At 47.1% G+C, this 25,222-nt stretch overlaps 2 protein-coding genes across 4 annotated transcripts in view; one reads left to right on the top strand and one right to left on the bottom strand.

Moving 5' to 3' along the window:
* LOC130371723 (testicular acid phosphatase homolog) overlaps positions 1-364 on the top strand; it is a 6,034-nt gene extending 5,670 nt beyond the window's left edge. The window contains exon 7 of the mRNA XM_056577583.1: positions 186-364. Within this exon, the coding sequence (XP_056433558.1) occupies positions 186-283 (98 nt within the window). The 3' untranslated portion in view covers positions 284-364. The remainder of the gene's footprint in view (positions 1-185) is intronic.
* On the bottom strand, positions 96-25,222 carry mybpc2b (myosin binding protein Cb). 3 transcript variants are annotated; one of them, XM_056576829.1, is made up of 29 exons: positions 24,990-25,052; positions 18,837-18,860; positions 18,033-18,047; positions 16,554-16,622; positions 16,275-16,423; positions 15,710-15,836; positions 14,945-14,993; positions 14,551-14,610; positions 13,728-13,894; positions 13,367-13,499; positions 12,740-12,864; positions 12,011-12,116; positions 11,389-11,558; positions 11,094-11,259; positions 10,292-10,398; positions 10,111-10,140; positions 9,886-10,028; positions 9,198-9,357; positions 9,014-9,118; positions 8,725-8,913; positions 8,470-8,604; positions 7,420-7,587; positions 6,643-6,731; positions 5,811-6,006; positions 5,408-5,547; positions 4,945-5,104; positions 3,257-3,393; positions 1,457-1,643; positions 96-825 (listed from the first exon to the last, which is right to left on the bottom strand). In XM_056576829.1, the coding sequence occupies exons 1-29, from the start codon at positions 25,009-25,011 to the stop codon at positions 794-796; spliced, it is 3,360 nt and encodes a 1,119-aa protein (XP_056432804.1). In that variant the 5' UTR covers positions 25,012-25,052; the 3' UTR covers positions 96-793. The 3 variants fall into 3 exon arrangements, with proteins under 3 accessions (XP_056432804.1, XP_056432805.1, XP_056432806.1); XM_056576830.1 differs by lacking the exon at positions 18,033-18,047 and having other exon boundaries at positions 24,990-25,222; XM_056576831.1 differs by lacking the exons at positions 18,033-18,047; positions 18,837-18,860 and having other exon boundaries at positions 24,990-25,222.

The following is a 25,222-nucleotide window of genomic DNA, read 5'->3' as shown; positions in this document are numbered from 1 at the left end:
CCTAGCACTGACCTCATAAAAACGCCAAACCCTTAGGAGCGTTCTGAGTGTATTTTAGTAACGGTTGTGTCGGTGTGTCAACATAATAAACAGCTCATTTCAGGTTACGACCATATCGCTTTCATCTTAAAAGGTTTATTTCAGGTTACAGCCATATCACTGACGCACTACGTTAATCATTGCAGGCATGTCGACGGCACTTGCAGTGGCGGTGGGCGTCCTGGCGGTGGCGCTGTTGGTCAGCATCGGGCTGGCCGTCTACCGAAGACCTGAACGCTCCTGAGTGTGTGTGTGTGTGTGTGTGTGTGTGTGTGTGTGTGTGTGTGTGTGTGTGTGTGTGTGTGTGTGTGTGTGTGTGTGTGTGTGCAAAGGCTAACTACTTCCATGTTGTATTAACATTGTTGAACATTTAACTCTGAATTTATATAACTATTTTTCACAGTTTCATTATTGTTCTATTAAACACGAGCTTAACTTAAGCATAATAATGTAACCTAGTTTTCATAACAAAGACGTCATGAAGTATGAGATGGTTCATGAGGTAATATTTTAGCGTTAGCGCTGAATAAATATTGATTTCCACAACCTTTGATGGTTGATATATTTTATTTAGATTCCCTGACAGAAGGAAATTTAATGAAATGATTCTTTCTGTTATGTGATTATTTTGCCTCCTGAATAAGCTACAACCTGTAACTTCCGCACACTTCCTGTAACCTCCGGTCACTTCCTGTAACCTCCGGTCACTTCCTGTAACCTCCGGTCACTTCCTGTCACGTCCCGTTGCTTCCGACTACTTGACCTCTGCATTAGGGTCTGTTGGAACTGCAAGAGAAGACAAAGAGCGTTAACAATCACATTACACACATCCTCTGCAGCTCGTTAATATTATATGATTCTATTTCTCGTCCAGCGGTCTGGTCAAATCTGACCCACTTAACATGTAACACTTTTCATAATTCATAAATGCTGGGTTTTTCATCTGATTGCCTCAAGCAGACCTCACCATACCCTCAGCCAATCACCCACTCACCCACTCACCCACTCAGCCACTCACCCACTCACCCACTCACCCACTCACCCACAGACACACTCACCCACTCACCCACTCACCCACTTAGCCACTCACCCACTCACCCACTCACCCACTCAGCCACTCACCCACTCACCCACTCAGCCACTCAGCCACTCACCCACTCACCCACTCAGCCACTCAGCCACTCAGCCACTCAGCCACTCAGCCACTCAGCCACTCACCCACTCACCCACTCACCCACAGCCCCCTAACCCCCCACCCATCTGCCCCCCACCCTCTCATCCACTCTTGTACAGTCAGTACAAATCCCAAAAAACGGAACCAAAAAACCCATCAATGTACCAATTAGATACTCGACCGACCAACGCCAACCCAGACACCAAACAGAAAGAGTACTTCAACAGTTCTCATCGGCCTTACTTCGGATCTCCAGTTTGCACTCGACCAGCGCCTGGCCCAGGTCGTTGACCGCCATGCAGGAGTAGCGGCCCCCGTCGAAGGTGCTGGGCTTGCGGATGTTCAGGGTCAGAACCCCCTGGTTGTTCAGCATGATGTACTTCGGGTCGCCCCCCAGGATCATCTTGTTCTTCATCCACACGATCTTAGGCTGCCAAGGGAGCAGGGGTTAGCATGGGGGGGGGGGGGGGGGGACTGGTTGAGTCTGGTGGGTGAACTGGTTTAGTCTGGTTGGATGAACTGGTTTAGTCTGACTCTGGTAGGATGAACTGGTTAAGTCTGGTAGGATGAACTTGTTTGGTCTATGATGTACTGGTGTAGTTTGGTTGGATGACCTGGCTTAGTTTGGAAGGATGAACTGGTTTAGTTAGGTTGGATGTACTTGTTTGGTCTGGTAGGATGTACTGGTGTAGTTTGGTTGGATGACCTGGCTTAATTCGGAAGGATGAACTGGTTAAGTCTGACTCTGGTAGGATTAACTGGTTGGATGACCTGGTTAAATCTGGTAGGATGATTAGATTAGATAAGAAAAACGTTATTTATCCCAAGATGGGCAATTTCATTCGCAGTTTCCTGTCTCACATAATAAATTACTTAATAAATACAATAAATAGCAATAGGAGGTAGACAAAAACATATATCAAAGGCAGGCCAACCCTCACATTTAACTCGCAATTCATTTCCACCTGTCAGTATCAACCACCCTGCCCCCGGAAACACCCGGCAACACTGGAGTGCCCTCCACCTACTCCTGACTTCTGTCATCCTTTAGTAACCTGATGGGTGCAGGGATAAAGAGGGGGAGTACCTCATTGTTCTTGTCCTGATTGAACAACAGCGCCGCCCTGTGGGCATTGGCGTGAATTCCTTACTGAGGACAAGGTCAGGCTGACTGTAATGCATTTAGCGTTCTGGACTGTGTGTTTGTTCCACAATGATGAACTGGTTTGGTCTGTTAGAATGTACTGCTTTAGTTTGGTAGGATGAATGGGTTTGTTCTAGTTGGATGAACTGGTTTAGTCTGGTGGGATGACATGGTTAAAGCTGGTAGGATGAACTGGTTCAACCTGGTTGGATGAACTGGTTTAGTCTGGTAGGATGAACTGGGTTAGACTGGGAGGATGAACTGGTTTGGTCTGGTGGGATGAACTGGTTTAGTCTGGTGGGATGAACTGGTTTAGTCTGGTGGGATGAACTGGTTTAGTCTGGAAAAATGAACTGGTTCAGTCTGGAAAGATGAACTGGTTAGATGAGCTGCATTAGTCTTTTAGGATGAACTGGTTTAGTCTGGTTGGCTGAACTGGTTTAGTCTGGTTGGCTGAACCGGTTCAGTCTGGTATGATGAACCGGTTCAGTCTGGTTGGCTGAACCGGTTCAGTCTGGTATGATGAACCGGTTCAGTCTGGTATGATGAACCGGTTCAGTCTGGTATGATGAACCGGTTCAGTCTGGTATGATGAATCGGTTCAGTCTGGTATGATGAACCGGTTCAGTCTGGTTGGCTGAACCGGTTCAGTCTGGTATGATGAACCGGTTCAGTCTGGTATGATGAACCGGTTCAGTCTGGTATGATGAACCGGTTCAGTCTGGTATGATGAACCGGTTCAGTCTGGTATGATGAACCGGTCCAGTCTGGTATGATGAACCGTTTCAGTCTGGTATGATGAACCGGTTCAGTCTGGTTGGCTGAACCGGTTCAGTCTGGTATGATGAACCGGTCCAGTCTGGTACGATGAACCGGTTCCGTCCGGTTGTGTCCGGTACCTTGGGGAACCCTTTGACGGAGCAGCTCATGGCCGTGCTGTAGCCCGCCACCACCGAGCGGTCCAGGAGCGGCTGGGTGAACGTCGGGACGCACGACACGTCCTTCTCCTTGAACTCTGGGGGGTTGTAGTCCAGACCTGAGGGGGGGGGGCAGGGCGAAGGTCAGGGGCCGTACGGCGGAGGCACAGACGATATACGATCCCATAGCACTTTACTGTCAGAGCAGGTCTGGCGTTGGTTTTGCATCCCATCAGCTCTACTGACGAACATCACACACAAGACTTCAGTACAGGACATCGAGAATAGGACATCGAGACATAGATACAAAGATACATACACAAAATACATACATTCGTCATAACATTACAACAACAGCCGACGACATTTATGGCCCACCAGCGTGCATTTTGTCTGTGATTAAGTGCCTGATTGAGTTCGAGGATCGACTGGTGAACTAAAGAGTTCTTCAGTCTAACCTTTCTGAAGGTTGGAACCCTATATTATGTGTATGCACACGGCCAGGGTACAGCGCGACATACAAAGGCCTAAATGCTGTGAGATCGGCAGCTGTTTGTATGTTGGATCATGCATACGTAACCGTGTGAGTCGAGCTGGAAGGCAGTAGGTCAAGTAAGTGTTCAGGGACGCTAGGACTCAATGCTAGAGGTACCATCAATATTTAACACACTACACAGGAGAATTGTATGGATACACAAAACAACAGAGAAACACGCGCACACATACGCACATGGCCACTTACACAAACACACACGCATGCACTCACACACACAATCACCCAGACAAACCCAGACTCTTATATTATTCTAATAAATGTTCTTTATGAGCAATGACTTCTATTCTGTTATTAGATAACTGCTTTTGGATGTATACACTCTTCCACTAATGGAGTACTTGAAGATCCACGTGGGCACTTAAGTAAGATTCACCCTGGTTGTCTTCTGAGGCAGGAGTCAGACTTTATGTTCAGATACGATCTGAACATATGCTCTCATATGAACAACAATTAGTTTATTGCTGAATTCTGAAAGTGGCTTCCTTTTAGAGTAATTTGAAAGGCCGGTTATAAGATATACCGTACACACACACACACACGCAGATGTACACACACACACACACACACACACACACACACACACACACACACACACACACACACACACACACACACACACACACACACACACACACACACACACACACACACACAACCACACATACATACAGATGTACACCCCCCCACACACACACAGATCTACACACACACACACACACACACACACACACACACACACACACACACACACACACACTCACACACACACCACTACACACACACACACACGCAGCTACACACACACACACACACACACACACACACACACACACACACACACACACACACACACACACACACACACACACACACACACACACACACACACACACACACAGATGTACACACACACACACACACACACACACACACACACACACACACACACACACACACACACACACACACACACACACACACACACACACACACACACACACACACACACACACACACACACACACGCACACACACACACAGATGTACACACATATAGTCGTACACACACATGCACAAACACAGACACACAGTACCCAAACCCTCTCCCCCTCACCCGTCTTTCCGATGACGGCTGTGTTCTTGCTCTGGCCCGGCTCTTCGCTCTGACCCACCAGGTTCTCGCTGTACACGCGGAACATGTACTCGTTCCCCATGATGAGGTCCGAGGACGTGCAGCTTGGACGCCTGTTGTGTTCATAGATAGTGTACCACTCCTGGCAGAGAGACACAGAGAACCACAGGGAGAGAGAGAGTCAGGACGCCGTCGTGGTCACAGAGTGAGAGTGAGAGAGTGAGAGAGTGACACAGAGACACACAGGGAGACAGAGTCAGGACGTCGTCGTGGTCACAGAGAGAGTGAGAGAGTGACACAGAGACACACAGGGAGAGAGAGTCAGGACGTCGTCGTGGTCACAGAGAGAGTGAGAGAGTGAGAGAGTGACATAGACACGATGCGGAAACACTGGGAGAGGGAGACGTGAAGGCAGACAGAGCTGGTTGGTCCCGGGCCTCCTCACCATGGTCTTCTTGTCCGCCTTCTGGATGGTGTAACCCGTGATCTCACAGTTACCGTCGTCCTTGGGGGCTTCCCACTCCAGGGCTGCGTTGAAGCCCCACACCTCCGTCACCTTCACCTTGGTGGGGGGGCCGGGTCTCTCTGGGGGTGGGGGGATGGGGAGGGACACAGGTAAGGCGCTGGACACCTCATACCCTCGGGTCAATCGCTATAAGTAGTAGCTGTGTCCCAGTAGTAGTAGTAGTGTTGGTCGTAGTGATAGTGGTGGTTATGTTTAGGACTAGAATTCAAGCATTTCAAGGTTATTTAAGTCTACTCGTTGTTCTCTCATGTCCACGTGATGGATGACAGAGTGTATCGTCATGGCTACGAGCTCAAGGGAGCTCCGGTGGCGGCGTCCGTACCGACGACCCTGAGGTCGATGGTGGCGCGGTCCTCCATGTTCTCGATCTGGACCACCAGCTCGTACTTCCCCGAGTGGTCCCTCTCTGCCGAGCGGATGAACAGGATCGAGTCCACGGTGGAGTTCCTCACACCCACTATCTTCTCGTCCACCGGCGCGCCGTCCTTGTACCATTTGACCACGGGGCGGGGCTTACCCTGTGACAGACATCAGCCGGTCAGGGAACCTTGTGTACCCCTGGTGTACCCTCAACTGGTTAACAATCACCTGGTCAGGTAATCTGAGCCTGATCTACCTCAAACTAGTCCGCCCTCACCTGGTTTACCCTCACCCGGTTGGTCAATCACGCCTGGTTGACTATGAACTAGCGTAAACTACCTGGATCTTCCATAACCTGGCCTACCTTCACAGGCAGAGTTAACCTGGTCACCTGGCTGCCTTCGACTGGTCAGGTAATCTGATCTACCGTCACCTGGTCGTGTTCCAATTGTTGGAACACAACTTGTGCACTATAAAATGCATTTTAATTCCCTATATAGATCATGCATAGCAGTTTTCATTGTCATCAGAGTCATCCAACAGAGACGCTCAGCCTACAGGGGTTCATCACACAATTCAGCCGTCATGGGGTTCAGCCGACACACATATTATTTGCAACTCTTTCCTGCCTTAGTTATTCCCTATAAGGTGTAATACATAGAGTTCACAATCTAGGGAATAGGGAATGAGGAAGAAAGAAGCAACATGGCTATGGTCGTTAGAAGTGGGGTGTAACGGACAAAGATGACAACAATGATCGAAAGAGGATAGTGATTGATGGGTATTGGTCTCACCTGGAAGGGGATGACCAGGTTAATCTTGTCCCCGACCTTCCTGACGTATTTGGTTCTGAGTTCGCGAGGGAGTCGGATCTTAGGGAGATCTGGGAGAGGGGAGATTCAGGTTAACTGTTGCTAGGATACTGACAGAGGTCGGAGCACTGGTGAACGTGGTTGAATGTTCTGTTCAGATCTTGCATCAGAAAATGCAAATTGATGGAATGTAATGTACTGTGTGTTATAGATAAGCTTAGCTTGTTTATATCTAGATATTTTAGATGTGTCATGGATCATGTTAACAATATAATGTATAGATAATACTTTATAATGTTTGTTAATGTAGCATACACTGTCATTATAATGTAATTCAACATTTATTATTGCTCTCATTGTGTATATGGATGGTTTCATTCTATTGAAAACTTGTTTTTATCTCTTTTTAAACTGTGTGGACTACCAAACGTCCCATCTGAGATGAATGAAGTGCATTGTATCTTCACATTAATTACCATGAAGCCATCGACTCCCTATAGGTCTGGTAACCTTCAGAGACCCCAGAACCTGGGACTCAACTTCCAGAGACCCCCAGAACCTGGGACTCAACTTCCAGAGACCCCCAGAACCTGGGACTCAACTTTCAGAGACCCCCAGTACCTGGGACTCAACCTTCAGAGACCCCAGAACCTGGGACTCAACCTACAGAGACCCCAGAACCCGGGACTCAACCTTCAGAGACCCCAAGAACCCGGGACTCAACCTACAGAGTCCACCAGAACCCGGTACCAAACCCACCGACGATCTCCCGGACGGTGACGGGCTGGGCGAGGGTCGCGGGGGGGCTGACGCCCGCCAGGTTCTTGGCGGAGACCCGGAAATTGATCTTCTCCCCAACAGGAAGTCCTCGCACCACGTAGCCCTGGCGCTCGCAGAGTTCCTTGTTGGCTACCACCCACTCAGTCTCTGAGGAGAGGGGGGGGGGTCAGACACCTGGTTACACACCGGTTGATAAGAAACACTCAGTCTCTGAGGAGAGGGGGGGGGGGGGTCAGACACCTGGTTACACACCGGTTGATAAGAAACACTCAGTCTCTGAGGAGAGGGGGGGGGGGGGGGGGTCAGACACCTGGTTACACACCGGTTGATAAGAAACACTCAGTCTCTGAGGAGAGGGGGGGGGTCAGACACCTGGTTACACACCGGTTGATAAGAAACTGTCTTAAATCATTTAGCAGGTTGAAAAAAAATATATATATGAATTCATTCATATTGTTTACTGTTATCTCAATAAGCGGATGCTTTTATCCAAAGGGAGTTACAGTTATTATTTTTTGTAAGTTTTGTTATGAGAAGGCATGGCTTTTTCTAGGAAGGCAGGTTAGGCTTTGGACATGGGGTATCGAACCCAAAACCTTCTAATAGGAGTTAAACACCCTAACCCTAAGGACTATCCTGGCCCCTCAGACAGTATGGTTTATAAAAAGTTTCCCTTTCATCTCATTGTTCTCTCAAGGTTATTCATCGTAAAGGCTCAGTTATGGTTCCACGTCGACGCGACGCAACGACCACGCAGACGCTTCGACGCCGCCGTGAACCTGTTTTGGTTCAGCGTACCAAAACACAGCCCTGAGCGGACCAATCACAGCCCTTGCTGCTGCGCACCTCGACGCAAGGTTACAATTTGTGGGAGACCCACGTCCGGCCCTTGCGGTGGACGCAAGGAGGGTCCGCAAGGACATAATGGGTCCGTGTACCCCCCTTGCGTAGTGTCGACGACGAACCATAATTAAGCCTTAACTCGACCTAGTCAACCAGGTCAGGGGTCAGAGGTCAGAGGAGACTGACCTCCCTCTTTGCAGTACTCGATGATGTAGCCATCCAGGCCGCCCGCGCCGATCCTCTCGGGCGCCATCCACTTGAGCGTGCACGTTCCGTCGGTGACGTCGTGCACCATGAGGCGCGTGGGCTCGCTGGTCGGAGCTGGTGCGTCCAAAACGACCCGGGGTCAAATGTTAGCGCAGACCAAACGTCGTGTTTCATACGGCTCTTGGCCGTGGTATTACCGTTTTTTATTTTTGAAAAGTAACTAGAGGAACCGACCCAAGGGCATGAAGGGTTTGGAGGTGATGCTTGGCTGGGACATGCCGATGCTGTTGATCGCAAACACCCTCATCTCGTAGTACACTCCCTCAATCATCCTCTTAGCCTCGTAGGTCGTGGCCTCGTACACGTCGAAGTTCAGCTTGGTCCACCTGGACGAGCCCTTCTTCTTCCTCTCCATCAGGTATCCTGACAGAGGGGTACATGTGTATATTTAATCAGAGCGCGAGGGAGAGGCCGAGGGACTGACGGACAGAGGAAGCTACATCGTAGGACGCGTGACTCTTACCTTTGAGTGGCGCGCCGCCGTCAAACGCAGGGGGCTCCCAGACCATGCTGGAGCAGTCCTCGCCCACCGACAGGCACTTCACGTTTTGAGGAGGGTCAGGTACGTCTGGACACCGCAAGTTATAAGTATGCAGGTCATTTTGAATCATATAGAGTCATAGCCGCAGAGATGGACCTTCACCCACCTACGATCTTGACGAACAGCTTGGCTTTGTCCTCTCCGGCAGGGTTGGTCACACAGATGGTGTAGTTGGCCTCGTCCTCTCTCTCCGCCCCCTCGATCACGAAGCTGCTCAGGGTCTTCCGGTTGTCGACACGGACCCGGCCCTCCGTGGCCGTGATGACCTGGCATTGAGAGGGCCTCCTGAGTGAGTGGGATGAACCTGGTCGCACTCCGATCTATCTGGGGCTCTCTGGTTAGACACCTTGAGTTGCATTTCACAAGCACGCCGTTTAGTCGATTATTTGCTTGAACTCTGGTACGGTTTAACCGCTGGTGTGGTTCGACTGAGTGCTCGTGAACGCGCCAATCAAACTCAAATGAGGACCGAAACATCTGGTTCTTGTTCAACACAATCCGACCCAATGCAAGAAGTAAATTAAAACTAAATGAACTATGGGCTACCTACGCCTGCGTCTGTTAATGTGTAAAGAGATAGGTAAACGACAGGTAACGGCAGAGAGGACTGACTTGGACTTCAGCAGAATGTCCCATGATTGACATCTGAACCTCATCTGGGCGATGTGCTGAATCGAAGTCCACAATGATAACGTCCGCAAACTCATTAGCTGTCTCGCTAGCGTTGATACCTTTAGAACAGACTAGTGTAGGTACCTAGTTTCATTTAGACTAGACCAGCCCGGTGTAAGTACCTCTTCTCCTTTAGACCAGACCACAGTCGGCGCTGGCTCTCCAGAAATCTCCACGTCCAGACGAAGCTTGTTTCCTGCCACCACGATGATGGTGTTCTGGGAGACCATGTTCCCGGTGGTGTCCAGGTGAATCTTTGGGGGGTCTGAGGAAGGGTGTCGAAGACTATGAAGATTAACGCAACAGTGGACAGGTTCAAACATCTTTTGAAATGGTGCGCAACATACCCTGTCGGGGGACGTAGTCAATCTTGATTTCTGTTTAGAGGGAAAGAGTTGTGTCAGTGGGGTCATACAGGGAGATATTGAGGATGTGACATATTCTATATTGAGTACACATACGTTTTTGAGACCAAAGGACGCAGATAATGCATGCGCTTCTCGGGTTAAGGGGTCAGAGGTTCCTTACCGAGGAAGTTGAGTTTTGCAGACAGCGACAAAGCGTACCCGTCGGGGATGAAGGTGTAGTCTCCAGCGTCTTGCGGCTTCACGTTGTCGATAAGCAATTTATGGAACCTGACAGATCACACGTACCGCAGTGTCAAAATGAGCTTTAGCATGACTCCTCAACCCCCATGGGACCAGCTAGGCCAGTACTTTTTTTACACAGTAACAAGAAGCAAAAAAAAAAAAGGAGCATGTTTTTGATAGTACTGAATCTTTGTGTTGTTCTGATAATTTGACTTATAGCATTGAATCTAGTTGAAAGGCTAACGTACATTGGGTTTGTTTTACTGATGAGAGGAAATAAAAACAAAACAATGAGTTAGCCAAAACAAAGGGATGTTTACTCCGCCTAAATGCGTTTAATTTGTCTCATTTTTAAAGTATTGAATACGTGTATTATGCTTTCAATAAAAAGTGCATAAAACAAAGTTGTGATTTATCTCTCCGAAATTGTTGGTTTAAGTTAATATACAATGGGATGCTGAATCGGCAGTTAAAATGTTCAGGGATGTTCATTTATGCACAAATCTGTTCTTCTCACGTTTTTTATAGATAAGTCCTATTGTGAGTTGGGTCGCAATGGATTGCAATTTAAAAGGAATGGGCAATGGGCAACACTGAGCAAGACTACTCCTAACCCCTTGCTCAGTGTTCCAGGTTGAGGCTGGAGGACCGCAAGAATGATCTGCCATAACAACGGGGAGACGGGGACCTCGCTGTCCTCGCTGCCCTCTGACCTCATGGTGCTTGTGTGTTATTCTCACCGTCCAACGTGGGTCATCTTGTGGCGTTCGTCCGGCAGGACCTCTACGCCGTCCTTGAACCACTTCCCGGTCACCTTGTCGTCCGAGACCTCACACTTAAACACGGCCTGATCGGTAGCCTTCACCGTGAGATCAGCAATGTCCTGCAACACCAGCAGTTCCTTCTCTGGAGAGAGGTGAAGGAGACGTCAATCCTCAGGAATAGGCCATTTCTGTGCCTTCAACATAATCCTTATTATCCCTATTATCAATACAGTTACAATTTGCGTGGTTCATGTTAGCCATCGGTTGGTACCTTCCACCTCCAGCTCTCCCTTGGTGTGACCCCCGTTTGTCCAGCAGTGGTACATGCCCATGTCCTCCAGGCCGGCCTCCAGGATGATCAGCATGTGTTTCCTCCCGTCCTTCTTGATGCGGTACTTGGCCGGGTTGGTGTCCTTGAAGATCTCAATGTCCTCGAAGAACCTGTCCATGTGGACGGTCCCATCAACACTGTCCTCACCCCTTCTCTCACACAGGTAGGGCCTCTGATCACTGACTAACCTGAACCTAAAGGTATGTCATCCTCGAGCAAGACGCCTCTTAAATCCCTACCTGCTCCTTCACGACATATATCTGTACTTGCTGTAAGTCACTTGATGAATGCATCTGCTATCAAGGTAGGCTCAAGACTCAAAGAAACGCAATTTCGGTCCTCTGTGTAACTTGTTGGATGGTCGGTCTGACAATACAGTTCACTTTGACTTGACCTTGCTAAATAGGTGAATGGTAACAATGAATAGAGAGCTATTTACCATATACCATATAATAATGTATTATATGTAGTTACCATGTACCATATACCAAAGAGCTTTCCCATATTAAATCTTCATCTATTAAAGCGATGAACTAATGAAGATATGTGAATGTCTACTGACCACATGGCGTTGGCACCTTCCTCTGACACCTCCACTTCAAACTCCACCCTCTCCCCCACCACAACGTGGTAGTCATCCATCAGCTTGGTGATGGTCACTGGGGGCTCTGGGGGTACAAAATAAAGACACTTTATATGCATACAATACGTGAAATAGATCATTGGTTCTCAAAAAATGGCACGCACACCACTGAGGGGCCGCGATGCGCCATCTAGCGGTACGTTGTTTTTTATTTGTTTGCTTTCTGATTAAAAACAATTATATCAAAATACTAGTACGAATGGAAATGTATTTACTATGAGATCCTTTTGTCACTTGCTGTGTGGGTACGTACCCGTGTGTTTGTCCAGTTATACCACTTTGTACAGCTGACAATGCTTGCAATAAATAATATTATTTTTAAGCATAAGTGTGCCTCCTGCATGAGTTGTGCGATGCTGAATAGGGTCTCAGGCCTACGCTACTGTATGTTGTTATATCGTATAACATTGTTCATAATGTTGTTACTTGGGGAGCCAAATATTTTCTGTGGTGGTACGGGGTATAAAAAGTTTGAGAACCACTGCAATAGATAATAACCCTAACCCTATCACTACTGATACAAATAAGCTAATGGTTTATAGTCTACTGTTTTTATAACTACTCGTGGCCATTTGGGGGGCTTGAATGTTGCTTCTTTAATATACTGATCTGCCATTGGTCAACTTAAGAATCTTCCACCGAGCGTACCTTTGACAAACACCTCCGTGAAGCACTTGTCCTCCCCGACCACACACTCATAGGCTGCGTCATCAGCCAGCGTCGTCTTCATGATGGTCAGTTTCCGGACGTTCCCGATGGTCTCCATGATGTACCTGTGGAACAAGAAGATAAGAGAAGAAGGCCATTTTAAATGGGACATACTTTATCCAAGTTGGGACATTTGGGAAAAAACTGAAGGTAGGTGTGCTTTTAAAGATCCAAACTAAAGCTTGTTGGTGTCTTAAACCTAAAGACATCTTCGAAACGTGCCTCAGGCAGGTCATCTACAATGCATTATGTAGTACTTAAGTATTAAATATCACTAATCATGAGCATATTGTTATGATTTGGGCACTCATTGTCATATGGATTTAGAGCTCTACTGAAACCTCACAGTAGCCCCGTACTAGATCTGTGGAGCTATGGCTTTCTATTTATACACCCGGGATGCCAACAAGTAATTCAAGATGGTGTGTATGACTGTATACTCCCGCGAACAGCTGGGTAAATAACACTGAGCGCCTGACCAACTACCTTGTAAATAAATAATGGTGAAAACATACTCTATAAAGGTCAGTTTGCACGGTGGGCTGAATACGTCTGCGCCGTTCTTACTTGGCAGAGCCCTTGATCTCCTGGCCATTCTTCAACCATTTCACCTGGACGTTGGGGTCGAACACCTCACAGGTCAGCACGATCTTCTTGCCCTTCTCCACAGAGTAGCAGGACTCCATGCGCGTCAGGAAGGCTGGGGAGAGGAGAGAGGTTTGGATACTCAACGTAGATATATGTTCTAGACGAGTATGTTCACATCGACACAGCTCCACGAGTATGGTCCTATTCCCCTACCATCACCTCCCCTCCCCTCATCATATCACCTCCTCACCCACCTTACCTCCCCTAACCCGATCACCTCACCTCCCCTCCACCCCAACACCTCCCCTCCCATCTCCCCATCACATCCCCCCCCCCGTACCTTCGCTGTGTTTGGGCTCCGCCTTCATCTTCTTCAGGCGTTTGAGCATGCCTCGCAGGTCGGTGATGCCGTACTCAAAGGCGATCTTCTCGTACTCGCTGGGGTGGGCGCTCTTCAACAGCTCCCACACGTCGATCACGGGCTTATCATCCTCGGGTCTCTTCTTCCTGGGACCAGGATAATGTTTAATTTACAAACAATAATACGATGAAGACTATTTATTGATGCATCCAAAATCCAATAATAAACCCTTGTCTATAGGGGCCCTTTACAACAGTGAACCTTTGTAAGACCAGATGAACACCTGGGGGCCAAGGGAACACCTGTGGCCCAGGTAGACAGACACCTGTGAACCAGGTAGACAGACACCTGTGGCCCAGGTAGACGGACACCTGTGAACCAGGTAGACAGACACCTTTGGCCCAGGTAGACAGACACCTGTGAACCAGGTAGACAGACACCTGTGAACCAGGTAGACAGACACCTGTGGCCCAGGTAGACAGACACCTGTGAACCAGGTAGACAGACACCTGTGGCCCAGGTAGACGGACACCTGTGGGCCAGGTAGACGGACACCTGTGGCCCAGGTAGACAGACACCTGTGGCCCAGGTAGACAGACACCTGTGAACCAGGTAGACGGACACCTGTGGCCCAGGTTGACAGACAGCTGTGGGCCAGGTAGACAGACAGCTGTGGAACAGGTGAAACCCTGTAGACCAGGTGAACACCTGTGGACCAGGTGAACACCTGTAGACCAGGTGATCCCCTGTGGACTAGGTAGAGACAGCTGTGGACCAGGTGAAACCCTTTGTCAGTCCTTACTTCTTAGCTGCCTTCAGGAGGGCGCTGAAGTCCAGATTTCCATCATCTTCTCCGGCATCGCTGTGCTCACAAGATACAGAGACATAGAGAGGTGAGACACAGTGTGGGTGGCCCGTGGGCATGCCTTAAGTGTACTCTAAGCTCTCTAAGTGTCTGCAAGTAGTTCTAAGTGTCTGCGAAAAGCTCTACGTGTCTGCAAGGAGCTCTACGTGTCTGCAAGGAGCTCTACGTGTCTGCATGTCTGCATAGCTATCTGAAGACGTGCTGAATGACAGAAGAGACCACATGCTCTCAAAGACCATTACTACAAAATGTCCGTCCATCAACGCACGCATGTTCACACATGCACACACACGCGCGCGCAAGCACACGCAAACACATGAAAGTTACTCACGCTCTCTTGAAACTGGAGAGGATATCTACATCATCTGACTGCTGTGCAGCTGGGAGGGGAGAGAACAGGGGAGAGGAGGGGGAGGAGAGGAGGTGAGAGGGGGAGGATAGGAGGTGAAAGGAGGAGGAGAGAGGGAGAGGAGAGGAGGTGAGAGGAGGAGGAGAGAGGGGGAGGAGAGGAGGTGAAAGGAGGAAGAGAGGAGGAGGAGAGGAGGTGAGAGGGAGAGGAGAGGAGGAGGAGAGAGGGAGAGGAGGTGAGAGGGGGAGGAGAGGAGGTGAGAGGAGGAGAGAGGGAGAGGAACAGGGGAGAGGAGGAGGAGAGAGGGGGAGGAGAGGAGGGGGAGGAGAGTAGGTTTAGGAGGAGGAGAGGAGGGGGGATAAGAAGGAGGTGAGAGCAGAGAGGAGTGGAGAAGGAGGTGAAAAAAAGAGGAGGAGGAGGAGGAGAGAGGGGAGGAGAGGAGAGGAGGTGAGAAGGAGGAGATGAGGCAGAGGAGAGGGGGGGGGGTAGGAAGGTGTGAAGGAGAGGAGAAGATGAGAGTGAGAAGAGGGTGTGATGGTAGTTAGAACCGGGATGTCCGACTCCATAGAGTGAGGGGTGATGAGAGGTCAGGGGTTATAGATGGTGAGGGGGTGACACATGATGAGGTGTGATAGCGCTGAGGGGCGAGTGAGGTTCAGAGGTTGGAGGGTGAAAGAGCTGGTGAAAGAGAGGAGTGATGGAGGGGCAGAGAGGATTGGGGCTGAAGGGGTGTCTGGTGTCACTCACCCTCTACAGTGATCTCGAAGGAGGAGCTGTCAAACTTGTCCTTGGAGGTGACCTCACACCTGTAGGCCCCCGTAGCCCCCACAGCTCCCACCTTCGCCTTGATCACCTTCATCTCATAGGTGTAGATCTACGCAGACACATATACACACGCACGCACACACGTTAACACACGCATGCATGCAAATATACACACATGCACACACATTAAAACAAACACACACAAACATTAACACACACACGCATGCACATATGCACACGCACATTAAAACACACATGCACACAAACACACGCACGCAAGCAAACATAAACACACCCACGCACACACATTAACGCACGCATGCACATATACACACACACACACACGCAAACACATAAACACACACACTCGCACACACATAAACACGCACACACATAATCACACGCACACACATAAACACACACTCACACACATCAACAAAGGCACGCACGCACACAAATAGAAATGAGACAAATGTGCGTGCTGAGTTTCTATTAAGGTGCGTCCGTCTCTCTCCGCCTGTCGGTCCGTCTGTGTGTATTTGCGTACCTTGGTTTCGCGGTCGTACGTCTCTTTAAACTGCAGGTGCTTCCCGGCCTTGCTGGCGAGATCCAGCCACTTCCCCTTCAGCCATTTCACGGTGGGCTTCCTCGTCAGGGTGGTGGAGTCAACCTTCGCCGTGATAACCACATCCGCGCCTGCCAATCACACACCGGCATTAGCATCAACCAATCATCAGCCAATCACAGGCAAATATAACCGCCACTGTGGGTTTCTCTGTCTACTCGTCCTTTGTTTGTCGCCCGTCTGTCCGCCTGTCTGTCCTACCTGCGATGATGACAACATTCTCTTGCGGGCGCTCGACGAAGAGCCCGGTCAACTCCGTCCCTTGGCCCTCTGAGAGAGGGAGAGAGAGGGAGAGAGAGGGAGAGAGAGGGAGAGAGAGACGGGTGTTTGAGCGCGGGACAGACATAGAGGTGCCGTGAAAAAACAGACACAGGAGAGACAGTCAGCCCTTGGGAAGAACCACAGTTAGAAATATCAGTATTAAGGCTTAATACATCTGTAACTTAACGAGTCTCTATTCAAACACAACACATATGTACCTTGATACATATGCAACTCAACGAGTATCTATTCAAACACAACACATATGTACCTTGATACATATGCAACTCAACGACTATCTATTCAAACACAACACATATGTACCTTGATACATATGCAACTCAACGACTATCTATTCAAACACAACACATATGTACCTTAATACATATGCAACTCAACGAGTATCTATTCAAACACAACACATATGTACCTTAATACATATGTACCTCAACATGTATATATTAAAACACAACACATATATACCTCAATACATACGTAACGCAACAAGTATCTGACTCAGAGTTTCTGACTTGGCACATATGTGACCTAGGGTTCAAAAACAACGTTCGCCCCTCATGCTGGGAAATGTCCTCACAGTTGGGCTCAGGGTTATTATGGAAGTATAACAACCCATTGTCACACTGTACCATAGGTCCGATTCCAGAAGTCAATGTTAACACAGCAGATCAAACACGGACAGAGATGTAGAATTAAAACATGTCGGGGAAGAAACCTTTTGGGGAAAAAGGCTTCGTTATCAGACCGGAACATTGGATTTGAAATCACCATGACTACCTTCACTTGGTTACAGAACTGAACTGCGTGACCCAGTAAAGAGCAGCAGAAGATAAAAGATAGCCTAGCCTAAATCTCAGAGTAGAAGACTAGGGTTCGGACCGGGTGCCTATGAGCTAGCTAGCATGGAAGGAGATCAGAAAGCAGTGGAGGGAAAGAAGTTCTCCATTCTTTGTCCAAATATTTGCCAGAGGGTAAGGTCGCCACGGCGTTCTGAGGGAACTGGGAGCGTTGATGTGTGACGGATTATCTCCACCACAGCTCGTGTCGGGCGTGCTTTCCCTTTGTTGTTTCTGTCGTCCCGGGGATTGTTCACACCACACATACTGGGGATGGCTTTTACTTTGGCACCCCGGAGGTATGTGGGGACGAGTAATCGGTCCTAAGCGATGATAACTGAGAGTGTTTATTTGTATATCCTACCCTGTGGTCGCCAATATTTCAAATTCAAATGTACCAGAGTCTGGGAAGACGGTGACTGTTTGGCATATTATGTGGCGTCCGCACGTAATATACCGGGAGTAGACATGGGATGGTATGTTATTGTCACACCAGTTCACACTATTACAGAGTAGTCTAAACCTGTACAGACCAGTCCAGACCATGTACCGGTCTGGCTCTTACCCTCATCTCCAGAGTCTGTGGTGGACGAAGCAAAACACAACTCAAAGGCTGGACAAATGAAACACCTTTACTCTACTATGCACACAAAGTAATACACAACTCAACCAGTAGCAGCAAAATCCACACACAGACTAATACAATCATATACAGTATTGCAACACACACTCATATACTGTACTACACGCTTGTATACTGTAAAAATGCATTCATACTGATGCTCAAGTATGTGCATCCACACCTACTTCACTCAGTAGTCATGCTTTGTCAACATTTAATACCTTTTCAGGTGATTTAAATGGATGCCGCTCCCTGAATTAAGAAACCCAATAGCATATACATTCAAACGGGAACGGTAGGAATTATAAATCCTAAACAAATAAGGACCACAGAGGCAACCCATTCAGTTCGAAAATATTGTTATTCTAATAGTCATTCAAGTAACACTTACATTTCTGGGTGTGAACATATATATGAATATATGAAAAGATTAATACGTAGGAAAAGGGGACAGGAATAAAACAATGCATTTTTTTAACTATTATTCCAATGAAGCGCGGCGTCATTTATTTTGTCACAGACGACAAAACATATTTCTTAATGGTTTTATTAATATTAACATTCATATGCATGAATGTTATATATTATATATGGTGTATGTATGCATATATATATACATATATATATGTATATATATATATATATATACATATATATATTGTATACTTTTAAACACAAAGGCACATGTATTTAGACGTGTATGAATACATGGGAGTTAATTCAGTCCTGAAACGAAATCCTCCTTACCTTCTTCAGCTGTGGGCAATTCCCCTGGAGAGAACGACAACAGTTAGCCTAGCCTAGCTCAACGTTAAGAATACTTAATCAAATACATTTGGCGCCATGTTGAGAATACCATACGTTAGGCCTGCTGCTGGGAATACTGAATCAGATACACTGTTAGCTTGTGGCTAAGAATAGTACTGCATCAGATACCGTTGACCCTTAGATATACTGACTTAACTTTATTTAAAGAAGTGGAATATTTAAAAGTAAGAAGACACGGTTCCTCTTTGATCATACACACATTTTCGGCAAACTTGAAGCCAAAATGTAATCCCCTTGGAAACAGGTGTGAATGCAGTCAGACATGTGAAACCGTCACCACAGCTTTAGAAATTAAATGTTACTTGGATATAAACTTCGAAATAAAAATAATGTACAATGGGTATTATATAATTACCCAAGTAACTAAAATACAAATAAATCCATACAAATATACCAAAATAAGTGTATCGAACGTAAAATAACGTATTCATCCATACACACTATTTAAAGCGGAAATAGTATGTGTATTGAATTTTGAGCATTATATTCAGAGCATCACATTTCTTGTATGTGGTTTTGTTACAGAGACATATTCTAATTGTAACAAACACAACACCATTCACCATGCTGGGGCCCGCCCACTAAGCTGCAGTGCCTCATAAAAGGCTCTGCAGCTAAAAGTAACACTAAATGACGCCAGTAAGCAGAATAATGGAAGCCATCTGAACAGCTGGACAAACACATCACGCATCAAATGATCCACACACACTCTCCTGTTACGAGAGAGAGAGAGAGAGAGAGAGAGAGAGAGAGAGAGAGAGAGAGAGAGAGAGAGAGAGAGAGAGAGAGAGAGAGAGGGGAGGGAGGGGGAGAGAGAGAGAGAGAGAGAGAGAGAGAGAGAGAGAGAGGGGAGGGAGGGGGGAGAGAGAGAGAGAGAGAGAGAGAGAGAGAGAGAGAGAGAGAGAGAGAATTACACACATGCTCCCACACATTTACGCTTGCATCCACATGCAAATGGGAGAGGTCACATCCCACTGTGATTGCACAAAACGGAAACAGATGACAAGGCAGCTAACCATGACCTGTACAGGTAACCAATGTCCATGTGACCTGTACAGGTAACCATGTGACCTGCAATGGAAACCATGTAATTACTACCTGAACCAATGTGACCACTACCTTAACAGCTAACCATGTCACTGCTACATGTACAGGTAATCATGCTATACTACCTTCACAGGTAATGAGGCAACACTACGTGTAACGGTAAGCCAGTGACTATGGCCTGTACAGGTAGAAGTACAGGTAACCATTTGACAACTACCTCTACAGGAAACCATGTGACCACTACCGACACAGAATACCATGTGATTACTACCTGTACATGTAACCAGGCATCACCGGTACGTACCTGTGACTACAGGTAACAACATAACTGTTTTCCAGGTATGTTTACAGGTATCCTACAAATGTTCCTTGGTCATCTAGAACTGAGACAGTATAACAGGCCTGTAGCCTGCTGTATAGGAACAATATACAAACATTATACCACAATAACGAATAACGTAGTTACTAAAATGTTGTACTTAAAAGCTATGCTAGATAGCTAGCAATGTCATCTATTCTTCTCATAACAGATCCATTTATTATTATTAAACACATGAGTTTCATTGACGTATCAGCCATTTTGTATAAAAAAAAAGGGTTGGTGAGAGAAGGGTATGAAGGATCCTCATAACCGGACAAATTTGGGCCAAGTTGCCAAACAAATATTTGCCAAGTCACCAACAAGAAATGTAATCCGACAAAAGCAAACCTTGTGGTATGGCGCCCTGATCAACTGCCTTCCACGATGGAGCAGCTGGGAAAGTCCCCTGACGCTTAAACTTATTACCAAAGTGGACCTCAACATTTGTGTTGTTTCTTTACACGCTGTTTGTTCAGTGTAGGTTCTCTACAGATAGTTTGATTAGTGTTGGTTTTTTACAGACCGGCTCTCTAAAGACTGTGTAGGTTAGATTCTCTAAAGACTGTTTAGTGTTGGTTCTCTAAAGACTGTTTAGTGTTGGTTCTCTAAAGACTGTTTAGTGTTGGTTCTCTTAAGACTGTTTTGTGTAGGTTCTCTAAAGACTGTTTTGTGTAGGTTCTCTAAAGACTGTTTAGTGTCGGTTCTCTAAAGACTGTTTTGCGTCGGTTCTCTAAAGAGTGTTTAGTGTTGGTTCTCTAAAGACTGTTTAGTGTTGGTTCTCTTAAGACTGTTTAGTGTTGGTTCTCTAAAGACTGTTTTGCGTCGGTTTTCAAAGACTGTTTAGTGTTGGTTCTCTAAAGACTGTTTTGCGTCGGTTCTCTAAAGACTGTTTAGTGTTGGTTCTCTAAAGACTGTTTAGTGTTGGTTCTCTAAAGACTGTTTAGTGTCGGTTCTCTTAAGACTGTTTAGTGTTGGTTCTCTAAAGACTGTTTTGCGTCGGTTCTCTAAAGACTGTTTAGTGTCGGTTCTCTAAAGACTGTTTTGCGTCGGTTCTCTAAAGACTGTTTAGTGTTGGTTCTCTAAAGACTGTTTAGTGTTGGTTCTCTAAAGACTGTTTAGTGTTGGTTCTCTAAAGACTGTTTAGTGTTGGTTCTCTTAAGACTGTTTTGTGTAGGTTCTCTAAAGACTGTTTAGTGTCGGTTCTCTTAAGACTGTTTAGTGTCGGTTCTCTAAAGACTGTTTTGTGTAGGTTCTCTACAGACTTTTGTTTGGGGTAGGTTTATTTCTGCATTAATTAAGAACCTAACACCATCACAATCTCCAAGGTATTGCCGACCCCCCTAAAAGTGTCCGCCTAGAGGCCCGTCAGCAAAATGTCTTCATGAAACAGATATCTTCACATATCTTGACACTGACCTCCTGGTCAGTTTATCAGACAGAATGTGGAGAAAGACATGCGCTGTCCCTGCACATCGGCCTTAGGATGGATGGAGAGCTCAGGGAACGCTGCCGTTCTTATGTTTGCGGAAAATTCTTAAATAGATTGGCGCTTCGCAGCCAAGCTCCCCAGAGAGCACCTCGGAGGAGGAGGGTGTGACGGCTTTACTGGGGTGGTGCGGAAAGGCCATGGCCGGTGTCTTATAGCCCTGCTGAAGCCCTGCCAGATGGCCCGAGATGTTCGTATTACCTTTAATAGCCATCTTGGACCCCCCGGCCCGGCCCTTCACCCCTCCTCCACATCCTTGGACGATTTATCGGACCTATCTGATGGCCAAAATAAATCTAAATATGAAATAGCAACTGTAAAAAAAAAAAGAAAAAAAAAAGAAAAAAGATGTTACTATATTTATAGAAAGCAAACACCACCGGGAAATGCTAGGACAGAAATGATAAAATGATAAGGCCATGATAGCACAGTCATGCAAACATTACCAGGTTACACCGAGCCCTGCCAGGCTATCATAATACAGTGAAGCTATCACTACCAGGCTATGATAATACAGTGAAGCTATCACTACCAGCCTATGATAATACAGTGAAGCTCTCACTACCAGCCTATGCTTACACAGCTGTGTAAAATGTTGTTCCTCTAGGTCCCTACAGATGGTTTTTGGCCATTCTGTTAAGTGCTTAACTTTCCTTAAGTTGGGTGTCACCCTGTTGGTAATGATGATAGCACTTTAGGCAAGTAAGCTAGCATAAAACGTAAATGTGTTTTAGGAGGTATCGCCTAGTCACCGCCATTAGCCGGTTTTAGGCACACAAGTGATAACTTTGCGTGCTAAACACGATCCACTAAGTGCAGCCACAAAGCAATGAGCGCATACTGTCAATAGACTCCCGTCCCTGCTCCCTGGGGAGAACGTGAGCGGATCAGGTTATGGAAGATCTATAAAAAGCTCATGCTGCCACCGACAGCACCAAACACAGCTACAGATAAGTGATGTGTGGTGCTCTCACTGAGGAAATAGATTATACAATGCACCACCTCCTCACAGGAAATCACCTGATGACTTGTGGCATCCATTACTGAAGGAATTTTGTGCAGACAGGGCAGATTCAACGCCTAACCCTCCTGAATGCTGCAGAGAGCTGGGACAATGTTGTCAACAGGGTTGCTAATATATCTCAGCATTCAGTTTCAGGGTCAGATTCAATACATGTTTATTGTGTCTACCCCAAGATAAAGCAACAAGGAACAAACTACACACTTGATGTTGACGATTAAGACACACGTCTACATATCCATGTTTGCACTCTCCGTTTCTTAAGCCCATAAATTATGAAGATGTAAAGTTAACCCGATCAGTCTGTCTCACCGGCCTGTGACTTTAAATAGACCCATATCTTGGAGGCAAGATGGTGACAACTATATATTTCATTGTTCCTCTGATGAAAGGAATTGGGGCACATGCTTTGCAGACAAGTTCTGCTGAACAGAATTGATGAGGCCAGACTGTCAAAATGTCTTGGCGGTTCAGGGGAGGGAGGGATGATTCATTTGTTCCAAGTAAGGTTCTGGGACGATGCGATAAAACCTGATATAGCAGTGCAGCTCATGATCTCTGAGATTAGTGTCAAAAGAAATGGAGTTCATAGGTAATGAATGTAATCGTAATGCATCTCTGCCCTCACACTGACTTTCCCAACCTAACCCTAACCCCCTCTTACCTCTAATAATGTCACAGTGATGCGACTTTACTAGACCAGCCCTGGACATGGCATTTATTGTCACCAATTTGGCTTCAACATTGGTGTAGACGCACATCTCCTATATCCGTTCCCTGCTTGTGAAATTCAGAGGTTTAAGAACAGCCGTGATGGTCCTTTTTGGTTCACGCTCCAGCAGCAGGTCACACAGGGCGACTATGTATTCGATTGAACACAACCCTAAAGTGTTATGCACAGCCGCTTGAAGACTTTTAGCAAGTCTGGGGCCCGCATTATTCATAATGTAACAACCAACCCTGGCTCCGCAGGTAATCACGCCAGGATAGGCCACTGTTGTATTCCCAAGCCTCGCAGAAAATGCTTTCATGCGTTTTAATTGAATGATCGTAGGATGGCTACCCCTAACCCAACCCTCATCCCAACCTAAAACATGTGTTGATTCCAAAACAAGGGTATGTGCCTGTGCTTTGCCCCAGCCCTCTGGGTTCCCCTGGGCTTCCTAACCAGCTCGATCAACTCACACCCCAAAAGCTAAAACCTTCCCTTACCCTAAAAGGCAACTCTAATGATCAGCCACACCGCATACCAAAGTACTATCCAAACCCTAACCCCACCCTAAACCAAATACTTCCTAAGCCCAGATCTTTGCCATAAACCCCCTGTGCTTGGAGCTTGCCCACAGGTGTAAGGTGTGACCTAAACATCTGAGGAAACATGAAAGCTAGGTTATTGATGTGATATCAGCTAGGTCATTGGGTATTTGGCATCTTACTCTGCTGCCTAATTGATCATCACATGATGCGTGTGGATGACATGTGACTGTTGCATCATGCCAGTAACCCCTGGGAAACCATCTCGTCTAATCAGTGGTGGGATAGCTTTTCCACACGCTTGCTACTTTAAACATTCTGCTAGAGTTTCAATGTTTTCCCGTGGCACTACATGACATCCATCTCAGCTCGGCAGGCCAACACGAGGTCACGCCAGGCCACTAGAGTGCCTCCGATCCTCCCGGGGGATAAAGGACCCTGACCAAGATACCAACGAGGAACCCATCGACCCGCCTCCCCCTTAGACCGCAGCTGCCTCTGAAACCGGACGCATTGTTGAGGACTTTTCCACTACTGCAAGGTTTTAATATATATATAATCTAAAAAATTATGAAATTAAAACAAAACAAAACACAGAATGACCCATGCAGGATTCACTGATTGACTTTCCTTCCCACCGCTCCCTTCGTCCTCTCTCGGTCAGGTCCAGTATCACATTGACGTCGCAGCGGTATCAACCGGGTATTAGAGTTGCATATTGCATTGAATCCATTGCATTGAGGACGGGAGAGCATCGTAGTGTACACGTGAACCTCTGTCCCCATGGTGCGCCCACCATCCTCTGAACCCCTTACACACCAGCTGCCCCCCAGACCGGGGGAACCATGAGGACCCTAGAGGGGGAGCAGGAGGAGGAAGGAGGAGGAAGGTGTGTGTTCATACCTGCGTCTGCAGCCTCCGGCATGATTCTGTGGATCCAAAGGTTTTCTGCGTTGAAACGAATGAAGGCTGCTGGGTACCTACCCTTTTATCAAGACCCCCTCCCCCTCATCCTCACGCCCCTCTACCACATGCACTCTGTTATTCAAGGAACCACTCCACACACACACACACACACAGACACACCCACACAAAGACACACAGACACACACACACAGACGCACACACACACACAC

Source organism: Gadus chalcogrammus, chromosome 18, assembly GCF_026213295.1.
Source record: "Gadus chalcogrammus isolate NIFS_2021 chromosome 18, NIFS_Gcha_1.0, whole genome shotgun sequence".
Taxonomy (NCBI): domain Eukaryota; kingdom Metazoa; phylum Chordata; class Actinopteri; order Gadiformes; family Gadidae; genus Gadus; species Gadus chalcogrammus.
The sequence above is the reverse complement of the archived record's forward strand: the minus strand, read 5'-3'. Positions and strand labels throughout refer to the sequence as shown.